Here is a 20398-nt window from a genome sequence, read left to right on the forward strand (position 1 = left end):
CTCTACTGTGTTACAAATAATTATTTTGCTTTGTAATATTATATAATTATTTCGTTATAAATACACAATAAGTATAAATAATCTGTATGTAAATTTTTAATAATTCAAAATAATATAGGTAGCGTTTTTTTTATATGAAAATACCATCTCTCTGATTTATGAAGAAAGTTAATAACTAACTTAAAGAGGTGGCGTTTCTACAAACTTCAAACGCCACCAATCTTAAAAAATTACTAAAATAAAATATGTAGTAATTATCACGATTAATCTATATATATCTTCTAAATAATGCAAATTCAGGTATTGATCATTTTATTACATAATAATAATTAATTTTATTGAGTTATAATTTTTTATTTATATTTAATAGGTAAATAATATTTTATTTAATCGTTATTGAGATAGGTGACATTTAGTTGAAAATCAAATGCCCACATCTCTCCTTAAGCTATTGTAAAAATTTTTCACTCTTATAGTTTTATAATATACTGAGATTATTTATTATATAACATTATAAATTAATTTAAATATTTTATATATTTGAGTATAGAGGTGGCATTTGTAAGTCTTATAAACGCCACCTCTATAATTTATAAACAAATTATTATTTTATTTATTGTTATTAAATAATATTTTTTTTTTAATGTTTAGGAGAGAGGTGGTGTTTTTACTACAAACAAACGCCACCTCTACTCATTTATGAAAAATTATATAATAAATATTCATAAATAAAGATTAATTCAATATTTAATTGTTATTTTTTTTAATATTTAGTATCTTTCTAATTATAATTATTAAGTGATATAACTAATTATTAATAGAAATAAATTTATTTTTATAAGTACTTTTTAATACTTTAATTTTATACATAGATTTATTTTTAAATAAATATTTACTAATTGATAATAAATATGTTAGTTAATTTTTTTTAATTTGAGTCATAGAGGCGGCGTTTGTTTGTTTGAAAAACAAAACAAACAAATGTCATCTCGCTACATCATTTATTAAAAAAATAATATATCAAATATTAATAAATAATATTTAATTAAATATTCAATTATTATTTTTTTATTATTAGTATCTGTTTGGTTATAATTTTAATGTCAATAAATATAATAATATTTTATAAGTACTTTAATTATACACATATATGTATTTTTAACTAAATATATATTTTTCTATAATATAACTAATTTTTCTAATTTTTAGTTAGTTTGAAACAAATACCACCTCTCTATATCATTTATTAAAAAAAATATTAAATATTAATAAATAAATATTAATTTAATATTTAATAATAATTTTTAACTAATACTTAGTATCTATTTACTCATAATTATTAAGTGATATAACTAATTATTGATAGTAATAGCTATAATAATATTTTTACAAGTACTCTATTAGTACTTTAACTATATACATATATCTATTTTTAATAAATACATATTCTTTTTAATATAACTAATTTTTTTAATATTTAGTCAGAGAGGGGACGTTTGTTTGTCTGTTCTTCAAACAAACATCAACTCTCTACATCTTTTATTAAAAAATAATATATTACATATTAATATATAAATTTTAATTCAATATTTAATAATAATTTTTACTAATATTTAGCATCTGTCTGGTTATAATTATTAAGTAATATAGTTAATTATTGATGCAATAGTTATAATAATATTTTTACAAGTATTTGATTAGTACTTTAATTGTATACATATATCTATTTTAACTACATATATATTTTAATAATAAATATGATAGCTAATTTTTTTAATTTTTATTTAGAGAGGTGGCATTTGTTCTCCAAACAAATGCCACCTCTTTATATCTTTATTAAAAAAAATATATTAAATTTTAATATATAAATTTTAATTAAATATTTATTATTATTGTTTATATTATTTTGGTATTTGTTTGCTCATAATTATTAAGTGATATAGCTAATTATTGATTGCAATAGCTGTAATAATATTTTTATAAGTACTTTATTAGTTCTTTAATTGTATACATATATCTATTTTTAATTAAATATATTTTTTTAATAAATATGATAGATAATTTTTTTAATTTTTATTTAGAGAGATGGTGTTTGTTCATCAAACAAACACCCCTCTTTGCATCTTTTATAAAAAAATAATATATTAAACATTAATATATAAATTTTAATTAAATATTTAATTATTATTTTTCTATTATTTAGGTATTTGTTTACTCATAATTATTAAGTGATATAGCTAATTATTGATTGTAATAGCTATAATAATATTTTTATAAGTACTTATAATGGTTTAATTGTATACATATATCTATTTTTAACTAATATATATTTTTCTAATAAATATGATAGCTATTTTTTTAAAATTTTTATTCAGAGAAGTGGCATTTGTTCTTCAAACAAACACCATCTCTCTACATCTCTTTTATTAAAAAAATAGTATTTAGATATTAATATATAAATATTAATTAAATATTTAATTATTATTGTTTCTATTATTTAGGGATCTATTTTCTCATAATTATTAAGTGATATAGCTAATTATTAATAGCAATAGCTATAATAATATTTTTATAAATGCTTTATTAGTACTTTAATTGTATGCATATATCTATTTTCAACTAAATATATATTTTTCTAATAATATGATAGCTAATTTTTTTAATATTTATTCAAAAAGGCGAATAAAAAACAAACACCACCTCTCTATATCATTTATTAAAAAAATAATATATTAAATATTAATATATAAATATTATTTATATGTTTAATTATAATTTTTTACTAATGTTTAGTATCTGTTTTGTTGTAATTATTAGTGATATAGGTAATTATTAATAGCAATACCTATAATATATTTTTATAAGTATTTATTATTACTTTAATTGTATATATGTATCTATTTTGAATAAATATTTATAATTGTAAATTAATATTTTTAGGTATATCTAACATCTTATTGTATAATTATTATTTAATTAAAAACATAATAACTATTATGAATTATGTATATTTTTAACTAATATAATATGGATATAATTTTTTTGGAGAGAGGTGGCGTTTATTACATTTAAAAATGCCACCTCTCTAACAAAAACAAAATATGGTGCAATATGTGTTGCTGTGCAAGCGTAACGAGTGGTGTGTGTGTTTAGTGTGTTGGGAATATGCAATGGAGACATGGGCAATCTTGACTATGGGTTTTGAAAAGTGGCCAACTTTGTCTTCTTGCTGTGCAGACCGTCCTGATACGCTTGCTATATAGTGTCTTTCTTTTTCATTTCTTGATCAGCATCATTTTCATTTCATTCAGCTCTCTTGATTAGCGTCCTTTACGTCCAGCTCATGGTCTAGCTCCCAGCTCCCAATTCCTTACATTGTCTTTAGCTCTCCCAACTCGTGATTTCTAGCTCGTGTTCTCCTCTTCCAGTTCTCCCAACTAGTTTCCTCTTCTTGAAGCTCTTAGCTCGTGGTTCCTTTTCTTCCAGCTCAACAGCTCATGGGTAACTCCTACTCCTATCCCCACAAATATTTTCTTTTGCCTTCTCCCAAATGTCCCCACACCATTAATCCCCAACTTTCAGATATAATCTTTAGTACCTAAAATTTTAACTTTTAAATATTCTGAAATTTGTAGTCCCTAACTTCAACTTATACTGGATCAGTTTATTCTCTATTTTCACCTCGTGATCTTCATTCAGCCTATGTGGTTCCAACATTGTTTTTCTTACCACCGACAGATTCATCTTCGTAGTTTCTTCAGCTCCCTGGTACGCTTTGCATTTTTTTTTAAAAAAATTGTTTTAGTTACATAATTAGATATGGGTTAATTTAAAATGAATTTTGAAATATATTTTGTTACCTAGAATTTTCAGTTTTCTCCTAAATGATAAAAATTAATTTTTACAGTAAGCAAAAAAAATATTTAATTTATATTTTAATTAGCTGTGTGTTAAAATTATGTTTGCATTTATTTATTTGTTTTCTATTAATTATTAATTGGTTATTGGTTAGAATATGTTGAATTAATTATTTTATATAATTGTAAGTGTTGAATATAGGGTTTAATACCCAAAAAATTTTAATTTTAAGCTGTTATGTTGTTGAAATTTTTTTTAAATTGTTGAATTAATATAGAATTTGTCAAACTTTTATTTTTAAATTTTTATGTTATTAATTTTATTTTAAAATATAAACAATATATTAAAAAAATTAGTAGTAGACTATGCATGTGTGACAAAAAATGCCACCAAGTCATACCTAACACTTTTCTATAATAGGTAGTGAGTATGGACCAAAAGTGGATATTTTCTAATCGATTGTTAAGAGAATATAGGGACAAGTGTGAAAGAGTTTATTACTTTTACAGTTCAACATGTGAAAGATCCAAACAAAATTTTGTGTCCTTGCTTAACTTGTTGCTATGGAAAGAGAATTACTCCAACTGAATTGTTAGATCATTTAATATGTCATGGAATTAATTAATGTTATACATGTTAGACAAGGCATAGGGAGAGGAAGGATTTATCTGGTGAATGAGGTGATAACACTAGATCTTTGAGAGACAAGATGACAGAAATACATGCATGTCCTAACAATTACATCTTATTTTTTAATGAGTATGCCTCGTTAGAGAAGTACCCTAAATGCAAAGCATCACAATATAAAAAGAAATCAAGTCCTGCAAAGGTGCTATGGTATTTTTCCATTATACCAAGATTTAGGTGCATGTATGGAAATGCAGAAATCGCCAACATGTTGACATGGCACAAGAATAAAAGGATTAAAGATGGCAAACTTAGGCATCCTGCAGATTCTCCTTAGTGAAAAAAATTTGATTTTGAGTACCCTGATTTTAGAGAGAAAGAAAGGAATCTTCATCTTGCACTGTCAACTGATGGAATCGACCCACACAGTGTTCAAAACAGTGCTTATAGCATAGATATGGCCGGTGATATTAATAATTTATAACCTACCTCCATGGTTATGTATGAAACATAAATTTATGATGTTATCTTATGTTAATTTTTGGGCCTAAACAATCAGGAAATGATATAGATATATTTTAGCCCCTTTGATAGAGGATTTGAAATTAATGCGGGACACGGCGTGGAGGTTTTGTGATGGGCATGGAAAAGAAAGTTTTATTTTAAAAGCCATGTTATTTGGCACAATTAATGACTTCCCTTCTTATAGGAATTTGTCAAGATATAGTATCAAAGGGCATGGTGCGTGTCCTATATGTGAAGAAGACACTCATTCATACGGTTGGATCACTGTAGAAAAAATGTTTACATAGGACACCGTAGATTCTTGCCTTCGACACATCATTAGAGAAAGTAGAGAAAAGCTTTCAATGGGTGAATCCAAACAAGAGAAACTGCCTAGGCTGAAAGCAGGCATGAATGTAACACACCAAATTTTTTTTTTTTAAATAATTTAACTCAACCATAGTTGGGTTACAGCCACCCAACACATTTTTATATCAATAATTTCGATATAAAATATTTTATAATTGGCTTCAACTCACACACTATAACATTTCAGATAAATTTTTACCTCCCACATGCCATTAGGCTAAATCACATTTGTCCATCCTTATACTCCCAACAAGTAAACTAAATCACATTTGTCCATCCTTATACTCCCAACAAGTAAAATAAGCAATTTAGTCAATTTTCAACACAAGCCAGTTATTTGGCCTTATAATCATGCCATTTTAACCAATCCAAAGTAAACCAAATATTAAAATTACAGTCATCCAAATTGTACCAAAAATAGAAATAGTTTGAAAGACATGATTACATTTATATATTCATATAATTGACAATAAACAAAAAGCCCTAATATTGGCAATATAACACATTATAAATCATAAATTAAATACCCAAAAGAGACAGTGGATCTATACCACTAAGCCTCTGGGACTCCTCCACGTGTCACTCGTGGCTCTTCTCCTGAAAATTGTTAACCACATAATGAGACTCAAAAGTCCCAGTAACCAAAGCCAATTTATGATAGTGTATACAAACAGTTAAGTGTGTGCTTACTAAGTGAGAATTAAAAATAATATAATTCCAACAAATATAAGAAATATTATAATACACACAAACAACCATCCTTATATCCCTCCATTAACCTCGAGCCGTAGCCCTCACTCGGTGCTAAATTACCCGGCCAAAGGTAGATTAGCCCGAGCCCTTACAAGCCACCTATTGAGCTCCAATAGGGGCGTACCACGTGGCACATAAATACAAATAATAGCAAGTCTCCCAACACCTCCCACAATAATTAAACAAATTCATAATAATATTGCACAATTATACAATATTACAAAATTCATAATTTTCTCAATAATCACCCAATTAACAAGAAGTAACACTAATCACAAATTAAAAGCATGGTTACCTTGTGGCTTTTTCAATAAATTATTCCTTAAAATTTCTCTCTCACCACAATCTTCACCAGTAATACAATCTACAAATAACATATTATTTATAAATATTAGTTTCAATTTTTGAAACTAATAAAATAATTCTAATAATAGAATTAAAAATATAACATAATTCCTAATCTCAATCTTAATACAAATCTATAGTTAATACTATTAAGTATAATTTTTAACTCCTCTTTTAATTATCAATAAACATTAATAATCTAAAAATCAACTTCTAAACTAATTTCTATTATCAAAATTTTCTTTTTATTTCATAAATTCGTACCTAAAATACTCAAAAATTAAAAATTAAGTCTCTAGCTTAGAATCATAATCCTATAACCATAATAATTCATTTCTCATCCCAAATAATCATCTAAACCTCAATAAATCAACATATATTTTCAGATCTAGTTTAGAATTTGATCCATAAGCCACAAATTCAAAGATCATTAACAAATTTATACTCTATAACATTTATTATACTACTGACAACCTCAAAAACCATATTTATTCAACATAAATTCATCCCTCTTTCAGATCTTAAATTTTCTACCACTACAAACTCAGAAACTAAAGAAGAAGGATGACTAAGAAAAAATTTTAGAACACTTACTTAGTCTTGAAAAGCTTAAAATCACACCCTAAATATCCTATTAAAAACTCTTACCTTAAAAATTTAGATATTTCGCACCGGCAACTCGCTTCTCTCCGCCTCAGCTCGCGCGCAGGAATGAATGAGGAAATGAAGGAAGGTGAGTTTTTATAAAAATTCAGTGGGTCCCACATTTTTTTTAAAATTATTTTCTCTCTCTTCTTCTTCTTTTCTTTTATTATTATTTTATTATTGTTACTGTTGAGGCGGCGGACGAAACGAATTCGCTTTCTTCTTCTTCTTCCTTTCTTTTCCTTTCTTTCTTTTTATTATTATAATAATATAATTTAATAATATTTTATTTTTTATTTATTATTATTATTTTTTTTTTTTTTTTTTTTTTATTATTATTTTTTTTTTTCATACCTTTTTTTATAATAATAATTTAATAATACTTTTCAAAATTTTTATTAACCCAAATTAACTATTAAAATTTAAATTGGGATGTTACAATTCTCCCCTCCTTTTAGAAATTTTGTCCTCAAAATTTAAAATTAATAACTATTAACTACTCACTTAATCAAAAAGACGAGGATAATCACGTCGCATACTGTCCTCGGTCTCCCACGTAGCATCACCTGGAGTCGTGCCCTTCCAAATTACTTTAACCAATCTAATGGTCTTGTTTCTTAATTGCTTGTCCTTGTAATCCACAATCCTTTCTGGTTCAGCTTTGAATGTCAAATTCTCCCTGAGTTCAATTTCCTCGGGTTCAATTATATGGGAAGGATCTGGTTGATACTTTTTCAGTTGTGACACATGGAATACGTTGTGTATTCCAGCAATTTGGGGTGGTAATGCTACTTGGTACGCTACTGGTCCAACTCGTTTTAAGATCTCAAAAGGCCCCATAAACCTTGGTGTCAACTTCTTAGCCTTAATAGCTCTTCCAACACCAGTTACTGGAGAGATTTTCAAAAATACATGGTCACCTACTTCAAACTCAAGCGGTCTTCTCCTCTTATCCGCATAACTCTTTTGTCTACTTTGAGCTGTGAGTAATTTTTGCTTGATTAAAGCAATCTTTTGGGTAGTCTCATCAACAATGTCTGGCCCCAAAACAGTTCTCTCACTTAATTCTGTCCAACACAGTGGCGATCTACATTTTCTTCCATACAATGCCTCATAAGGTGCCATCTGAATGCTAGAATGAAAACTATTATTGTAGGCAAATTCAGCTAATGGTAAGTGACTATCCCAATTACCTCTAAGCTCAATGGCACACGCTCTTAACATGTCTTCAAGAGTTTGTATGGTTCGTTCCGTTTGCCCATCGGTCTGGGGGTGGTAAGCGGTGCTAAAACTCAGACGAGTACCCATGGCTTCCTGTAATGACTTCCAAAAGTTTGATGTGAATCTCGGATCACGATCAGATACAATATTTGTCGGCACTCCATGCAATCTCACCACTTCTCTTATGTAGATTTCAGTTAATTTTTCGAGAGAATACTTGATATTAGTAGCAAGAAAATGAGCTGATTTGGTGAGTCGATCTACGATTACCCATATAGTGTCATGACCAGAAGATGTTCTAGGCAATCCTGTAATGAAGTCCATAGAAATGCTGTCCCATTTCCACTCTGGAATATCAAGAGACTGTAGCATCCCGGCTGGTTTCTGATGCTCAATTTTGACTTTCTGGCAAGTCAAACAACGAGTTACATGTTCAGTTACATCTCTCTTCATCCTTGGCCACCACCAACCACGTCTTAAGTCATGATACATCTTAGTTGCTCCTGGGTGAATGGTATATTTACTCTGATGAGCCTCCTCAAGTAAGATATTTTTCAATCGAGTATCATTAGGCACACACACTCTACCTTTATATCTTACGACATCATCATCGGTCACATCAAAATGTTCAGCCTTTCCAGCCCCAATCTCTACCCTAATCTTATTCAAATAATCGTCCTTCTGCTGCGAAATTCTGATTTCTTCCCAAAAATTATTCTCAAATTCAGTAATATGTAGAGCAGCCAAACGATTTTCGACTACTTCTACATTTACTGCATGAAAACTACTCCATAATTCATGTTCTCTGACCATCATGTGAGCAGTATGTACAAGCTTCCTGCTCAGAGCGTCGGCGACTACGTTAGCTTTCCCTGGATGATACTTCAACTCAAAGTCATAATCCTTCAAAAACTCAATCCATCTGCGCTGTCTCATGTTGAGCTCCTTTTGATCAAACAAATATTTTAAACTTTTATGATCACTGAAGACTTCAAAAGAAGAACCATAAAGATAGTGCCTCCAAATCTTCAAGGCAAATACCACAGCAGCAAGCTCCAAGTCATGAGTAGGGTAATTTTCCTCATGAGGTCTCAACTGTCGAGAGGCATAAGCCACTACTCGATCCTCCTGCATCAATACACAACCTAAACCTTTCTTAGAAGCATCAGTATACAAGGTATAAGGAGCAGTTGGAACAGGTAAGGTGAGCACCGGTGTGGTGGTCAACCTCTTTTTCAGCTCCTGGAATGCAATTTCACACTCGTTCGTCCAAATAAATGGAGCATCTTTCCTGGTCAACTTAGTCAAGGGCATTGCAATTTGTGAAAAACCCTTAATGAAACGACGATAGTAGCCTGCAAGACCCAAGAAACTCCTAATCTCTGTCACACTTCGAGGTTGCTCCCATTTCATCACTGCATCTATCTTACTAGGGTCCACTGCTACCCCTTCTTCTGAAACAACATGGCCTAAGAATTTAACTTCTTTAAGCCAAAAATCACATTTGCTCAACTTGGCATAGAGCTTGTGCTCTCTTAATATCTCCAAAACAATTTTAAGATGTCTAGCATGGTCCACCTCATCTCGAGAATAAATAAGTATGTCATCAATAAAGACTACAACAAATTCATCGAGATAAGGCCTGAAGATTCGATTCATATAATCCATGAAGACAGCTGGGGCATTTGTTAACCCAAACGGCATCACTAGGAACTCATAGTGCCCATATCTAGTTCTAAAAGCAGTTTTAGGGATATCCTCTGCTCTAACCCTCAATTGATGATACCCTGATCTTAGATCAATCTTAGAAAACACCGCTGAATTGACTAATTGGTCTAACAAATCATCAATTCGAGGTAAGGGGTACTTGTTCTTGATGGTTACCTTATTCAATTGTCTATAATCAATACACAATCTAAGGCTTCCATCTTTCTTTTTCACAAACAGTACCGGTGACCCCCATGGTGATACACTCGGTCTGATAAACCCCTTCTCTAACAACTCTTCAATTTGTCTCTTCAACTCAGCTAACTCCGATGGAGACATCCTATAGGGTGCCTTAGAAATAGGCCCCGTACCAGGTACGAGTTCAATGAGAACTCAACCTCTCGTTCTGGAGGCAAACCGATCACTTCAGTAGGAAAGACGTCAGGGAATTCTCTCACTACTGGAATCTGATCTACACCTTCTTCAATCTCTGCCTTGATTGAGAAGAAAATCATAAAAGCTTGACAGCCCTTTCTTATACACTGTTCTACTTGAGCTGCAGACAACAACATAGGACTTTGGGACTCTACAGGGGTTACAGTAAGACTGAGAGTGACACACTCTTTTTCTGACAATTAAGTACAGCTCCATTTGCAGACAACCAATCCATCCCCACAATAACATCAATCCCAGACAAAGACAAACAAATGAGGTCTATGGTGGTCTTTCGACCCTCATACTCAACCTCTACATTTAGACATGCCTTAGCAGTCCTTACAGTCAAACCAGCAGGAGTAGAAATCTTCACATCAAAAGGTAAGGTACACACAGGCAATTTACATCTTTTCATACATTCATCAGACACAAAAGAGTGTGTAGCACCCGAATCAAACAAAGCACAAACATCATTATCAAGGATTCGGATTATACCTCGGATAGCATTAGGGTTGTTAGTAGCCTCTGGCCCAGAGAGGGCATACACTCGTGCTGGTACTGTAGGTCTCTGATCATTACCCCTATTTTGGTTTTGATAGCAGAATCGAGCAATATGACCAGGCTTCTGACAGATGTAACAAACCCAACAATCACCAGAATGAAACTTCCCACACTTACTGCATGCTTGATTACTAGCAGCACCAGAGTAGGATTAAAGGTAGCTGGGCTCCTATAGGACCCTTGACTTCCACTCTGATTCCCTCTGTAGCTCTGGCCCTTATGATAGTAGCCCTTCTTCTTCTGATTTCTAAAGCCTCCAAAGATTTGACTGCTCCTCTTCTCTACTCCACCAATGGGTCTGGTGTGGATAGGGGGCTTCCCATGAGGTTCTTTCCTCCTCTCTCTATCAGCTTCTAATCTAGCCTCTCTCTTCCTCCGAGAAACTATTCGAAGCTTATTGCACATCTCACTGAATGTCTTGATCTCAAAAGGGGCTAACTGTTCCCTTAGATCAGGCCTCGCCTTCTCTAGTAATCGTTCAGCCATCCACTCCGTGTCTTCATGTTTCTGGAGGTAAGTAGAGTATTTAGATAATTCTGAGAATTGTTCAATAAATTCATCCTCATCTAGATCACCCTGACGAAATGCATGAAACTCAGCCTCCTTTTCTGCTCTCAGTGCAGTAGGAAAATAATTCTCGAACAATATGGCTTTAAAATCTTCCCAAGTAAGAGAGGAATCATCCTTCGGTCCTGATGTTTCCCACCATTTCTTAGCACTCTTCTGTAGTAAGAATATTGCCAGCTGCACCTTTTGATTAGAAGTGCACACAACCATACGAAAAATACTCTCCAATTGATCTATCCATTCTTCAACCACCGCCGGCTTAAGATTTCCATCGAAAGTAGGAGGATTAAACTTACGAAAAGTACTCCAGATCTTTGTGATCGTGGATGTCTGTTGCTCAGAGTGGAGACTCACATTCTTCGGACTAGTCTCATGGTGAGAATAAGGAGGTAAGCCTTCATCAGCAGATTGGCTCGCATTGAATACCTTGGTATGGCTTCCTTCTTGTTGGCCATTTCCCTCTCGGTTGTCATTCTCCTTATATTGTCTTAAAGCGGCCAACTCTTCTTCTTGTCTCTTCATGCGGTCACTAAGATTATATAGTAGATCCATCATTTGCCTCATGGTTGGCTCATCCTGCCTTAGTTGTGACTGTATGGGCTCGCCCTGCCCATTTGTTGCTGTGTGGGCTCCGGTTGTGGCAGTGAAGGTATGTCATTTCCTATTGGCTCTATAGAATCACCGACAATTTCGCCACCTCTCCTAGTTTTAGACACCATCTCTCCCCTCCTAAAGGATGGAAGTCACATAATTAAGTTAACACTAATCTCAAGACAAGAAAAATAATGGAGAAGCATTATGATTTAATAATGTATATTGCCAATAAACTAGGTTAATGTATAACAATTTCATAATTTATAAGAATTGGAACCATGAAGCTCTGATACCAAAATTTGTAACACACCAAATTTTTTTTTTTTAAATAATTTAACTCAACCATAGTTGGGTTACAGCCACCCAACACATTTTTATATCAATAATTTCGATATAAAATATTTTATAATTGGCTTCAACTCACACACTATAACATTTCAGATAAATTTTTACCTCCCACATGCCATTAGGCTAAATCACATTTGTCCATCCTTATACTCCCAACAAGTAAACTAAATCACATTTGTCCATCCTTATACTCCCAACAAGTAAAATAAGCAATTTAGTCAATTTTCAACACAAGCCAGTTATTTGGCCTTATAATCATGCCATTTTAACCAATCCAAAGTAAACCAAATATTAAAATTACAGTCATCCAAATTGTACCAAAAATAGAAATAGTTTGAAAGGCATGATTACATTTATATATTCATATAATTGACAATAAACAAAAAGCCCTAATATTGGCAATATAACACATTATAAATCATAAATTAAATACCCAAAAGAGACAGTGGATCTATACCACTAAGCCTCTGGGACTCCTCCACGTGTCACTCGTGGCTCTTCTCCTGAAAATTGTTAACCACATAATGAGACTCAAAAGTCCCAGTAACCCAAAGCCAATTTATGATAGTGTATACAAACAGTTAAGTGTGTGCTTACTAAGTGAGAATTAAAAATAATATAATTCCAACAAATATAAGAAATATTATAATACACACAAACAACCATCCTTATATCCCTCCATTAACCTCGAGCCGTAGCCCTCACTCGGTGCTAAATTACCCGGCCAAAGGTAGATTAGCCCGAGCCCTTACAAGCCACCTATTGAGCTCCAATAGGGGCATACCACGTGGCACATAAATACAACAATAATAGCAAGTCTCCCAACACCTCCCACAATAATTAAACAAATTCATAATAATATTGCACAATTATACAATATTACAAAATTCATAATTTTCTCAATAATCACCCAATTAACAAGAAGTAACACTAATCATAAATTAAAAGCATGGTTACCTTGTGGCTTTTTCAATAAATTATTCCTTAAAATTTCTCTCTCACCACAATCTTCACCAGTAATACAATCTACAAATAACATATTATTTATAAATATTAGTTTCAATTTTTGAAACTAATAAAATAATTCTAATAATAGAATTAAAAATATAACATAATTCCTAATCTCAATCTTAATACAAATCTATAGTTAATACTATTAAGTATAATTTTTAACTCCTCTTTTAATTATCAATAAACATTAATAATCTAAAAATCAACTTCTAAACTAATTTCTATTATCAAAATTTTCTTTTTATTTCATAAATTCGTACCTAAAATACTCAAAAATTAAAAATTAAGTCTCTAGCTTAGAATCATAATCCTATAACCATAATAATTCATTTCTCATCCCAAATAATCATCTAAACCTCAATAAATCAACATATATTTTCAGATCTAGTTTAGAATTTGATTTAAGCATAAATTCAAAGCCATTCAAAGATCAACAAATTTATACTCTATAACATTTATTATACTACTGACAACCTCAAAAACCATATTTATTCAACATAAATTCATCCCTCTTTCAGATCTTAAATTTTCTACCACTACAAACTCAGAAACTAAAGAAAAGGATGACTAAGAAAAAATTTTAGAACACTTACTTAGTCTTGAAAAGCTTAAAATCACACCCTAAATATTCTATTAAAAACTCTTACCTTAAAAATTTAGATATTTCGCACCGGCAACTCGCTTCTCTCCGCCTCAGCTCGCGCGCAGGAATGAATGAGGAAATGAAGGAAGGTGAGTTTTTATAAAAATTCAGTGGGTCCCACATTTTTTTTAAAATTATTTTCTCTCTCTTCTTCTTCTTTTCTTTTTATTATTATTTTATTATTGTTACTGTTGAGGCGGCGGACGAAACGAATTCGCTTTCTTCTTCTTCTTCCTTTCTTTTCCTTTCTTTCTTTTTATTATTATAATAATAATAATTTAATAATATTTTATTTTTTATTTTTATTATTATTTTTTTATTTTTTTTATTATTATTTTTTTTCATACCTTTTTTTATAATAATAATTTAATAATACTTTTCAAAATTTTATTAACCCAAATTAACTATTAAAATTTAAATTGGGATGTTACAATGAATGTGTTTGAAAAGGTGAAAGATCTTGACAATCATTTTGGTAAACCCTTATGAGAAATGTTGCAACAAGTAGGTGGAAGAAAAAATCAATCTTTTTTGATCTACCATATTGGAAATCTTTACATATAAGACACTTTCTTGATGTGATGCATATTGAAAAAAATGTGTGTGACAGTGTCATTGGGACATTGTTCCAGTTTCCAGGAAAAAGTAAGGATGGTGTCAAATTAAGGTTGGATTTGGTTTCATGGGAATAAGGGAGGAGTTGGCTCTAGTGGAGAAAGGAAATCGCACATATCTGCCACCAACAGCTTACACTCTGTCAAACAAAGAGAAAAAATGTTTTCTTGAATTCCTCCATATTGTTAAAATGCCAGAGGGATATTCTTCAAATGTAAAGAATCTTATGTCAATAAAAGACTTGAAGTTATAGGGGCTTAAATCTCATAATTCTCATGTGTTTCTCTAAAATTTCTTACCAATTGGCATTAGATCTATTTTGCCAAAAAAAGTGCAATGCACCATCACTAATTTATGCTTATTTTCAAGATGATTTGTAATAAAGTGGTTGATCCTGCAAAATTTTCAGCCTTACAAAGGCAAATTATTTTGACCCTATGTGAACTTGAAATGTATTTCCCGCCTTCATTCATTGATATCATGATTCATTTGACTGTCCACTTAATCAAAGAAGTTCAAATGTACGGGCCATCATATTTAAGATCAATTGAGCATGTCATGAAAATATTAAAAGGCTATGTAAAGAATAGATATCGACCCGAGGGGTGTATCGCTGAATGGTACATAGTCGAAGAAGCAGTTGAATTGTATACAGATTATCTATCCAACATTGATGCTATAGGGATTCCAAAGTCTCATCACGATGGACGAAGATTAGGGAAAGGAATAATTGAAAAATAAAGTTGTTAGCATCTGAGCAGTCGAATGTGAACAAGCTCATCTATATGTTTTGCACAACACTGAAGAAGTTAAGCCATTTGTGGAAGAACATAAGGATATTCTATGAGACATGTTTGGTGTTAGAAATGAGAATTTTGTAACAAAAAAACACAATCGATGATTTATAAAGTGGTTTAGAAGTCGCATTCTTGAGGAGTTGGAGAGAGATCCTAATAATGTTTATGAATAATTAAGATGGCTGGTCAAGGGGCCGAGTTTACAAGTTTTATCTTACACTGGTTGTATAATCAATGGTTACACTTTCTATATCAAAGAACAAGATGATCAAAGCACGATGCAGAATAGCAGAGTAATGCTTATTGCTGGTGGTCTACATATATCCAGTTCAAAAAACACCAACCCTGTTTATGCAAAAATGTTATACTTTGGTGTCATTAAACGTATATAGGAGTTAGATTACTTTATGTTTAAGGTGCCAATCTTTGGATATAGGTGGGTTAACAATTATAGTGGATTCCAAATTGATGATTTTAGATTTATTCAAGTGGATCTCTCTAAGGTTGGGTATAGAAATGACCCTTTTATTTTAGTTTCACAAGCTCAACAAGTGTTTTTCATTCCTAATCTTGCAAAAAAGAATTGGTCTATTGTACTTTTGTCAAATAAAAAACATGACGATGATGATGAAGCTCATGGTAATGAAGATATGAATATTAAGATGATCCTTTCTACAGGACAAGTCAATCTTTTGACAATGATTTAATTGAAGATGAGCACTTGTGCATGAGAGATGATCATAGAGATGGGATATGAGTTGACCTGTCAAGTCTAAATCAAATAAAGAAAAAATGAAAAAGTAATTTTATTTTTCATTTTTACTTCTTTCAAAATTAATTTACCTTGTTTGTTCTACTCTTGCATATGTTAGTGCATCATTTTTAACTTGAAGGACAATGAGTTCTTATAGTGACAACGAACCTCATACCAGTTCAAATAATGAAGATCCTCAAGCAATAAAGAAGAAAATGTTTTGAGATGTTCATCGTGGTAGAACTGTGATGGCCAAGTTGATCAGAAATAGAAGCATGGGAATAAAGCTACAAGTTGGTTGGAATATTAAGGGTCAACCAATAAAACCAGATGGAAAAAAATTAGTCAATTATATTGGAGCTATAGCTCAAGACCATGTGCCTATTACATTTACTGATTGGAGAAAAGTTTTGAATGAGTAAAAGAGATTCATATAGGAACAAGTTGAGGTAAAAAAAAAAAGAAATCATTTAAATTTTATCTTTTTTTTATTTTTTCTTGCACATTTAGTGATCTAAATTATTTTAATCTTTCTTTCAGTCTTGTTTTGAGCTTGATAAGATTCATGGAACATATGTCCTCAAAAAAGCTGGGATGATTCTTAGAAAATTTCATGCAGATATTTGCAAGTGGTATTTAATAGATAATAATCAAAATATCATTAAACATCCACTGAAACTTTATGATGGGATCATACTTCAAGAAGATTGGGATGAATTTGTTCTAGTGCACACAACAGAAAAATTTAAGGTAATTAATGATAGATTTGACCAATTAAATATAGTTTTTTATATAAAATTAACATGAATTCAATTTTCATTTCAACAGTTGAAAAGCGAGCGATACCGTCAATTAGCGAAAAGCCAAAAATATTGCTTCAAAAGGGGTCAAAAAGGATACACATTCATTGAACAAGATAAAATACATATCTTATATTTAATACTTATTACATGCATCTATTTTATATGTTTGAGTTATTTATGAATTTAGTTAATTATTTTAATATGTAGATAAAAAAAGACAATTAAATTGTGAACAACTTTCAAGACATGAAGTGTGAGCCGAAGATGACAATATGAGGCAAGTTTGGCAGACTTGTGTAAGTATTAATATTTAATTCTTGTTTAAATCTAATATTTTATGTCAAAAACTAAATCTCATATTTTATATAATAACAAATTTGTCACAAGATCAGAAGAAGCACAACAATTTGGTTGTGAAGATATCCTTAGCAAGGCATTAAATGTTCTAGAAGTCTCGAGTCGTGTCAGAGGGGTTGGTTTTGGTGTTACCCAAACCATTTATTTCGGTGGCAGGAGACGCTCAAACAAGAGTGTAATTGCTAAGTTGAAAGAGGAAATGAATGCATTTCGACAATGAATGTTGAAACAAAATATGCGCGAGCAGCATTATGAAGAACAATATCGTCAATTAGAAGAATAAAATAAAAAGTTATTCTAGCAAATGAATGATATGATGCAACAAGGCCTGGTGAGAATTCCAATAGTTGAAAGCCCTAGTTTGAGGAATAGCTATACTTCCGTGTCAAACCACCCAACTCTTCCTCTAGTAATACTTTTTCTGCACTACTTTAATTATATTCTTAATTTTATAATATAAATTATTAAAAAAATTTCCTAGGGGGAATCAAAATGCAAATTGTACACAGAAATTCCCTTTAAAAATACAGTTGCCGTGGGTACTGTTTACAATTTCGCTGAAGACACTTTACATGCAATACCATTACACCCTGGCACATTATGATTTTTTGTAGACATTTGCACTAATGATGATGCCAAGTTACCAATACCTCTTAATGAAGATATTGTATTGGTTAAAGATGCAGAGGGGACTTTTGTTGCGTGGCCTCTATATCTCATTGAGTCATTTGACAAGGTAATTATATAATTCAAACTTCTTTATAATTTGCTACATGTACTTATAATTTGGTGACTTAGTTTTTTTATATTATTTTTACAGACTCAATCAAAATCAAAGAATAAGAAAATAATTAAATTGCATGGTAATATCTCTAAGGAATCAAATACCATGCATAAGCAAAAAAGTATATCTCATAGAGCTTCAAAAATGAAAAAGGCTAATAATTGTCGTGAAGCTCTTCGGTCTCTTTTGCCAAAGCTTACTACTAATGGCCAAACAATTGAAATAAGATTTGAGGAAGAAATCTATTATAAAGATAGTTGGAAAAATCTTGATAGAAATACCATCATGGAAATACTTAATCGAGAATGGGCAAGTGCTTCTGCTATCAATACTTGAATAAGGTACTTGTTTACAATATCCTTTGATATTGATTTTTTATCATTTGTTATGATTGGTTTTAATACAAGTTTTTGGTATTTATTAAAGTATTTGTACATTTCTTTTCTGAAAGACACGAAGAAAATGAATAGATTTGCATTTATTAGTCCTTATGATATTAGTGATGGATCGACACTGGGTCCATCTGAGCAAGTAAATCTTATAAAAGAAATGTTCATAGAGAAGGCAGAAGTTGAAAAACATATGTTATTTTTAATTCCTTATAATGCAGGGTAAGTAGTTTATTGATTATTTTTTTCTTTTGTGTATGATACCTCAAGTTTATTAAGACATAACAAAAGTTTAAAATTTTTACAAAACATTGAATTTTGATTCTTATCAATCTTGTGGCTGTTCCTTTGCCTTTAATTTATTATTTAGATCCTCTATCTAAAGGTATGCCAACAGATCAGCTTAATATGTTAAGGTTATTTAATAAGTAAGTATTTATACTTATAAGAATTATTTTACACATTTTTATATACATTTGCATCAATTGGTATTGATTAATTTTTTTTTATTTTATTAGGGCATTGAACAATTTTCAAAGTCACAAAGAGCTCTCCTTTTTCAGAAGTAAAGAATTCTCTAAAAGTTATCAATGGACAAAATTATGGTATAAATTATTAAATTATTAGACCATCTTCAATTTTGTTCATAAATTTACATTATATTTTGGTGAATTTTTTTAGTGCCCTTTCCAACCAATAACAATGATTGTGGTTATTATATTATGAAATTTATGAAAGATGTGATCATTCATGGTCAAACTTCTATCCCATTTAAGGTATGAAATTTAACTCAATTTAAATTTTATCATTTTTAGTTGCTTATGACATCATTTAATATATTTTGTAGTAATATGAGGATACAAGGTGCTTGGAATATAGTGATGAGCAAATTTATGATCAAATTGAAGAATGGTCATCTTTTGTTTTGACTTTAAGACACTAGAACATAGGTAATTATTAAATGGTTTATTGATGTAGAAACTTTTGAAAATTTTCATTATATATCTTCAACTTCTTGGAGAACTTAGCTATATTAACGTAGTTATAGACTTCTTGTTAGTATTACAAAGCTGTTTCTTTTATTGTATAACTAAACTGTTTGTAAATTATTGGACTGGTTAATATATATTATTCGATCTTTTGTATTGGTTCAAAAGTTGGTTAATTAATTTATGAAATTTTATTTTAAAAAAAATTACATTAGTTGGTGTTTCTTCAAGGAAGAAACGCCACCTCTGTAGTCAAATAGGTGGCGTTTCTACCTATTAGAAACGCCACCTATTTGAATTTAATTTTTTTAATTATGACAATTTTTTTAAATATCTGGAGTTATTAGCCATAAAAAAAATTTACAATTGTGTTATGAATTAAAAAAAATATAACAAATAGGTGACGTCTTTTTAAAGAAAAAAAGCCACCTCTATTAATCCAAGGTATGAGAGAGGTGGCATTTGTTCTAGGAAAAATGCCACCTCTGTTAAGCTGAGTTTGAGAGAGGTGGTGTTTTTTTCTCGAACAAACGCCACCTCTGTTAATCCGAGGTATGAGAGAGGTGGTGTTTGTTCTAGAAAAAAATGCCACCTCTCTAATTTAAAAAAAAAATAATCTGATAGAGGTGGCGTTTGGAAAACTGAAAACACCCTCACTCTCATCAGTCTCATGGATTTATTAATTAATCAAACGCCACGAGATACCTATTATAACTTTAAAA

At 30.6% G+C, this 20398-nt stretch overlaps 1 protein-coding gene and 1 long non-coding RNA gene across 2 annotated transcripts; both read right to left on the reverse strand.

The window, feature by feature from the left end:
* Positions 1-11193: 11193 nt before the first annotated feature.
* Positions 11194-12132, reverse strand: LOC129288102 (uncharacterized; the record flags this gene model as incomplete). The annotated part of the gene is made up of 1 exon (XM_054924468.1): positions 11194-12132. A coding segment is annotated over exon 1 (921 nt), but the record flags the coding sequence as incomplete, so codon positions are not given.
* A 72-nt stretch (positions 12133-12204) lies between these two features.
* Positions 12205-14427, reverse strand: LOC129288103 (uncharacterized). Its single transcript, XR_008587928.1, has 4 exons — positions 14193-14427; positions 13492-13560; positions 12992-13037; positions 12205-12321 (listed from the first exon to the last, which is right to left on the reverse strand). It is a non-coding gene; the product is annotated as an uncharacterized LOC129288103 (long non-coding RNA).
* Between the last annotated feature and the right edge of the window lie 5971 nt (positions 14428-20398).

This window comes from Prosopis cineraria, unplaced genomic scaffold (assembly GCF_029017545.1).
Source record: "Prosopis cineraria cultivar Desert tree isolate PC_DT_omini unplaced genomic scaffold, ASM2901754v1 PC12, whole genome shotgun sequence".
NCBI lineage: Eukaryota > Viridiplantae > Streptophyta > Magnoliopsida > Fabales > Fabaceae > Prosopis > Prosopis cineraria.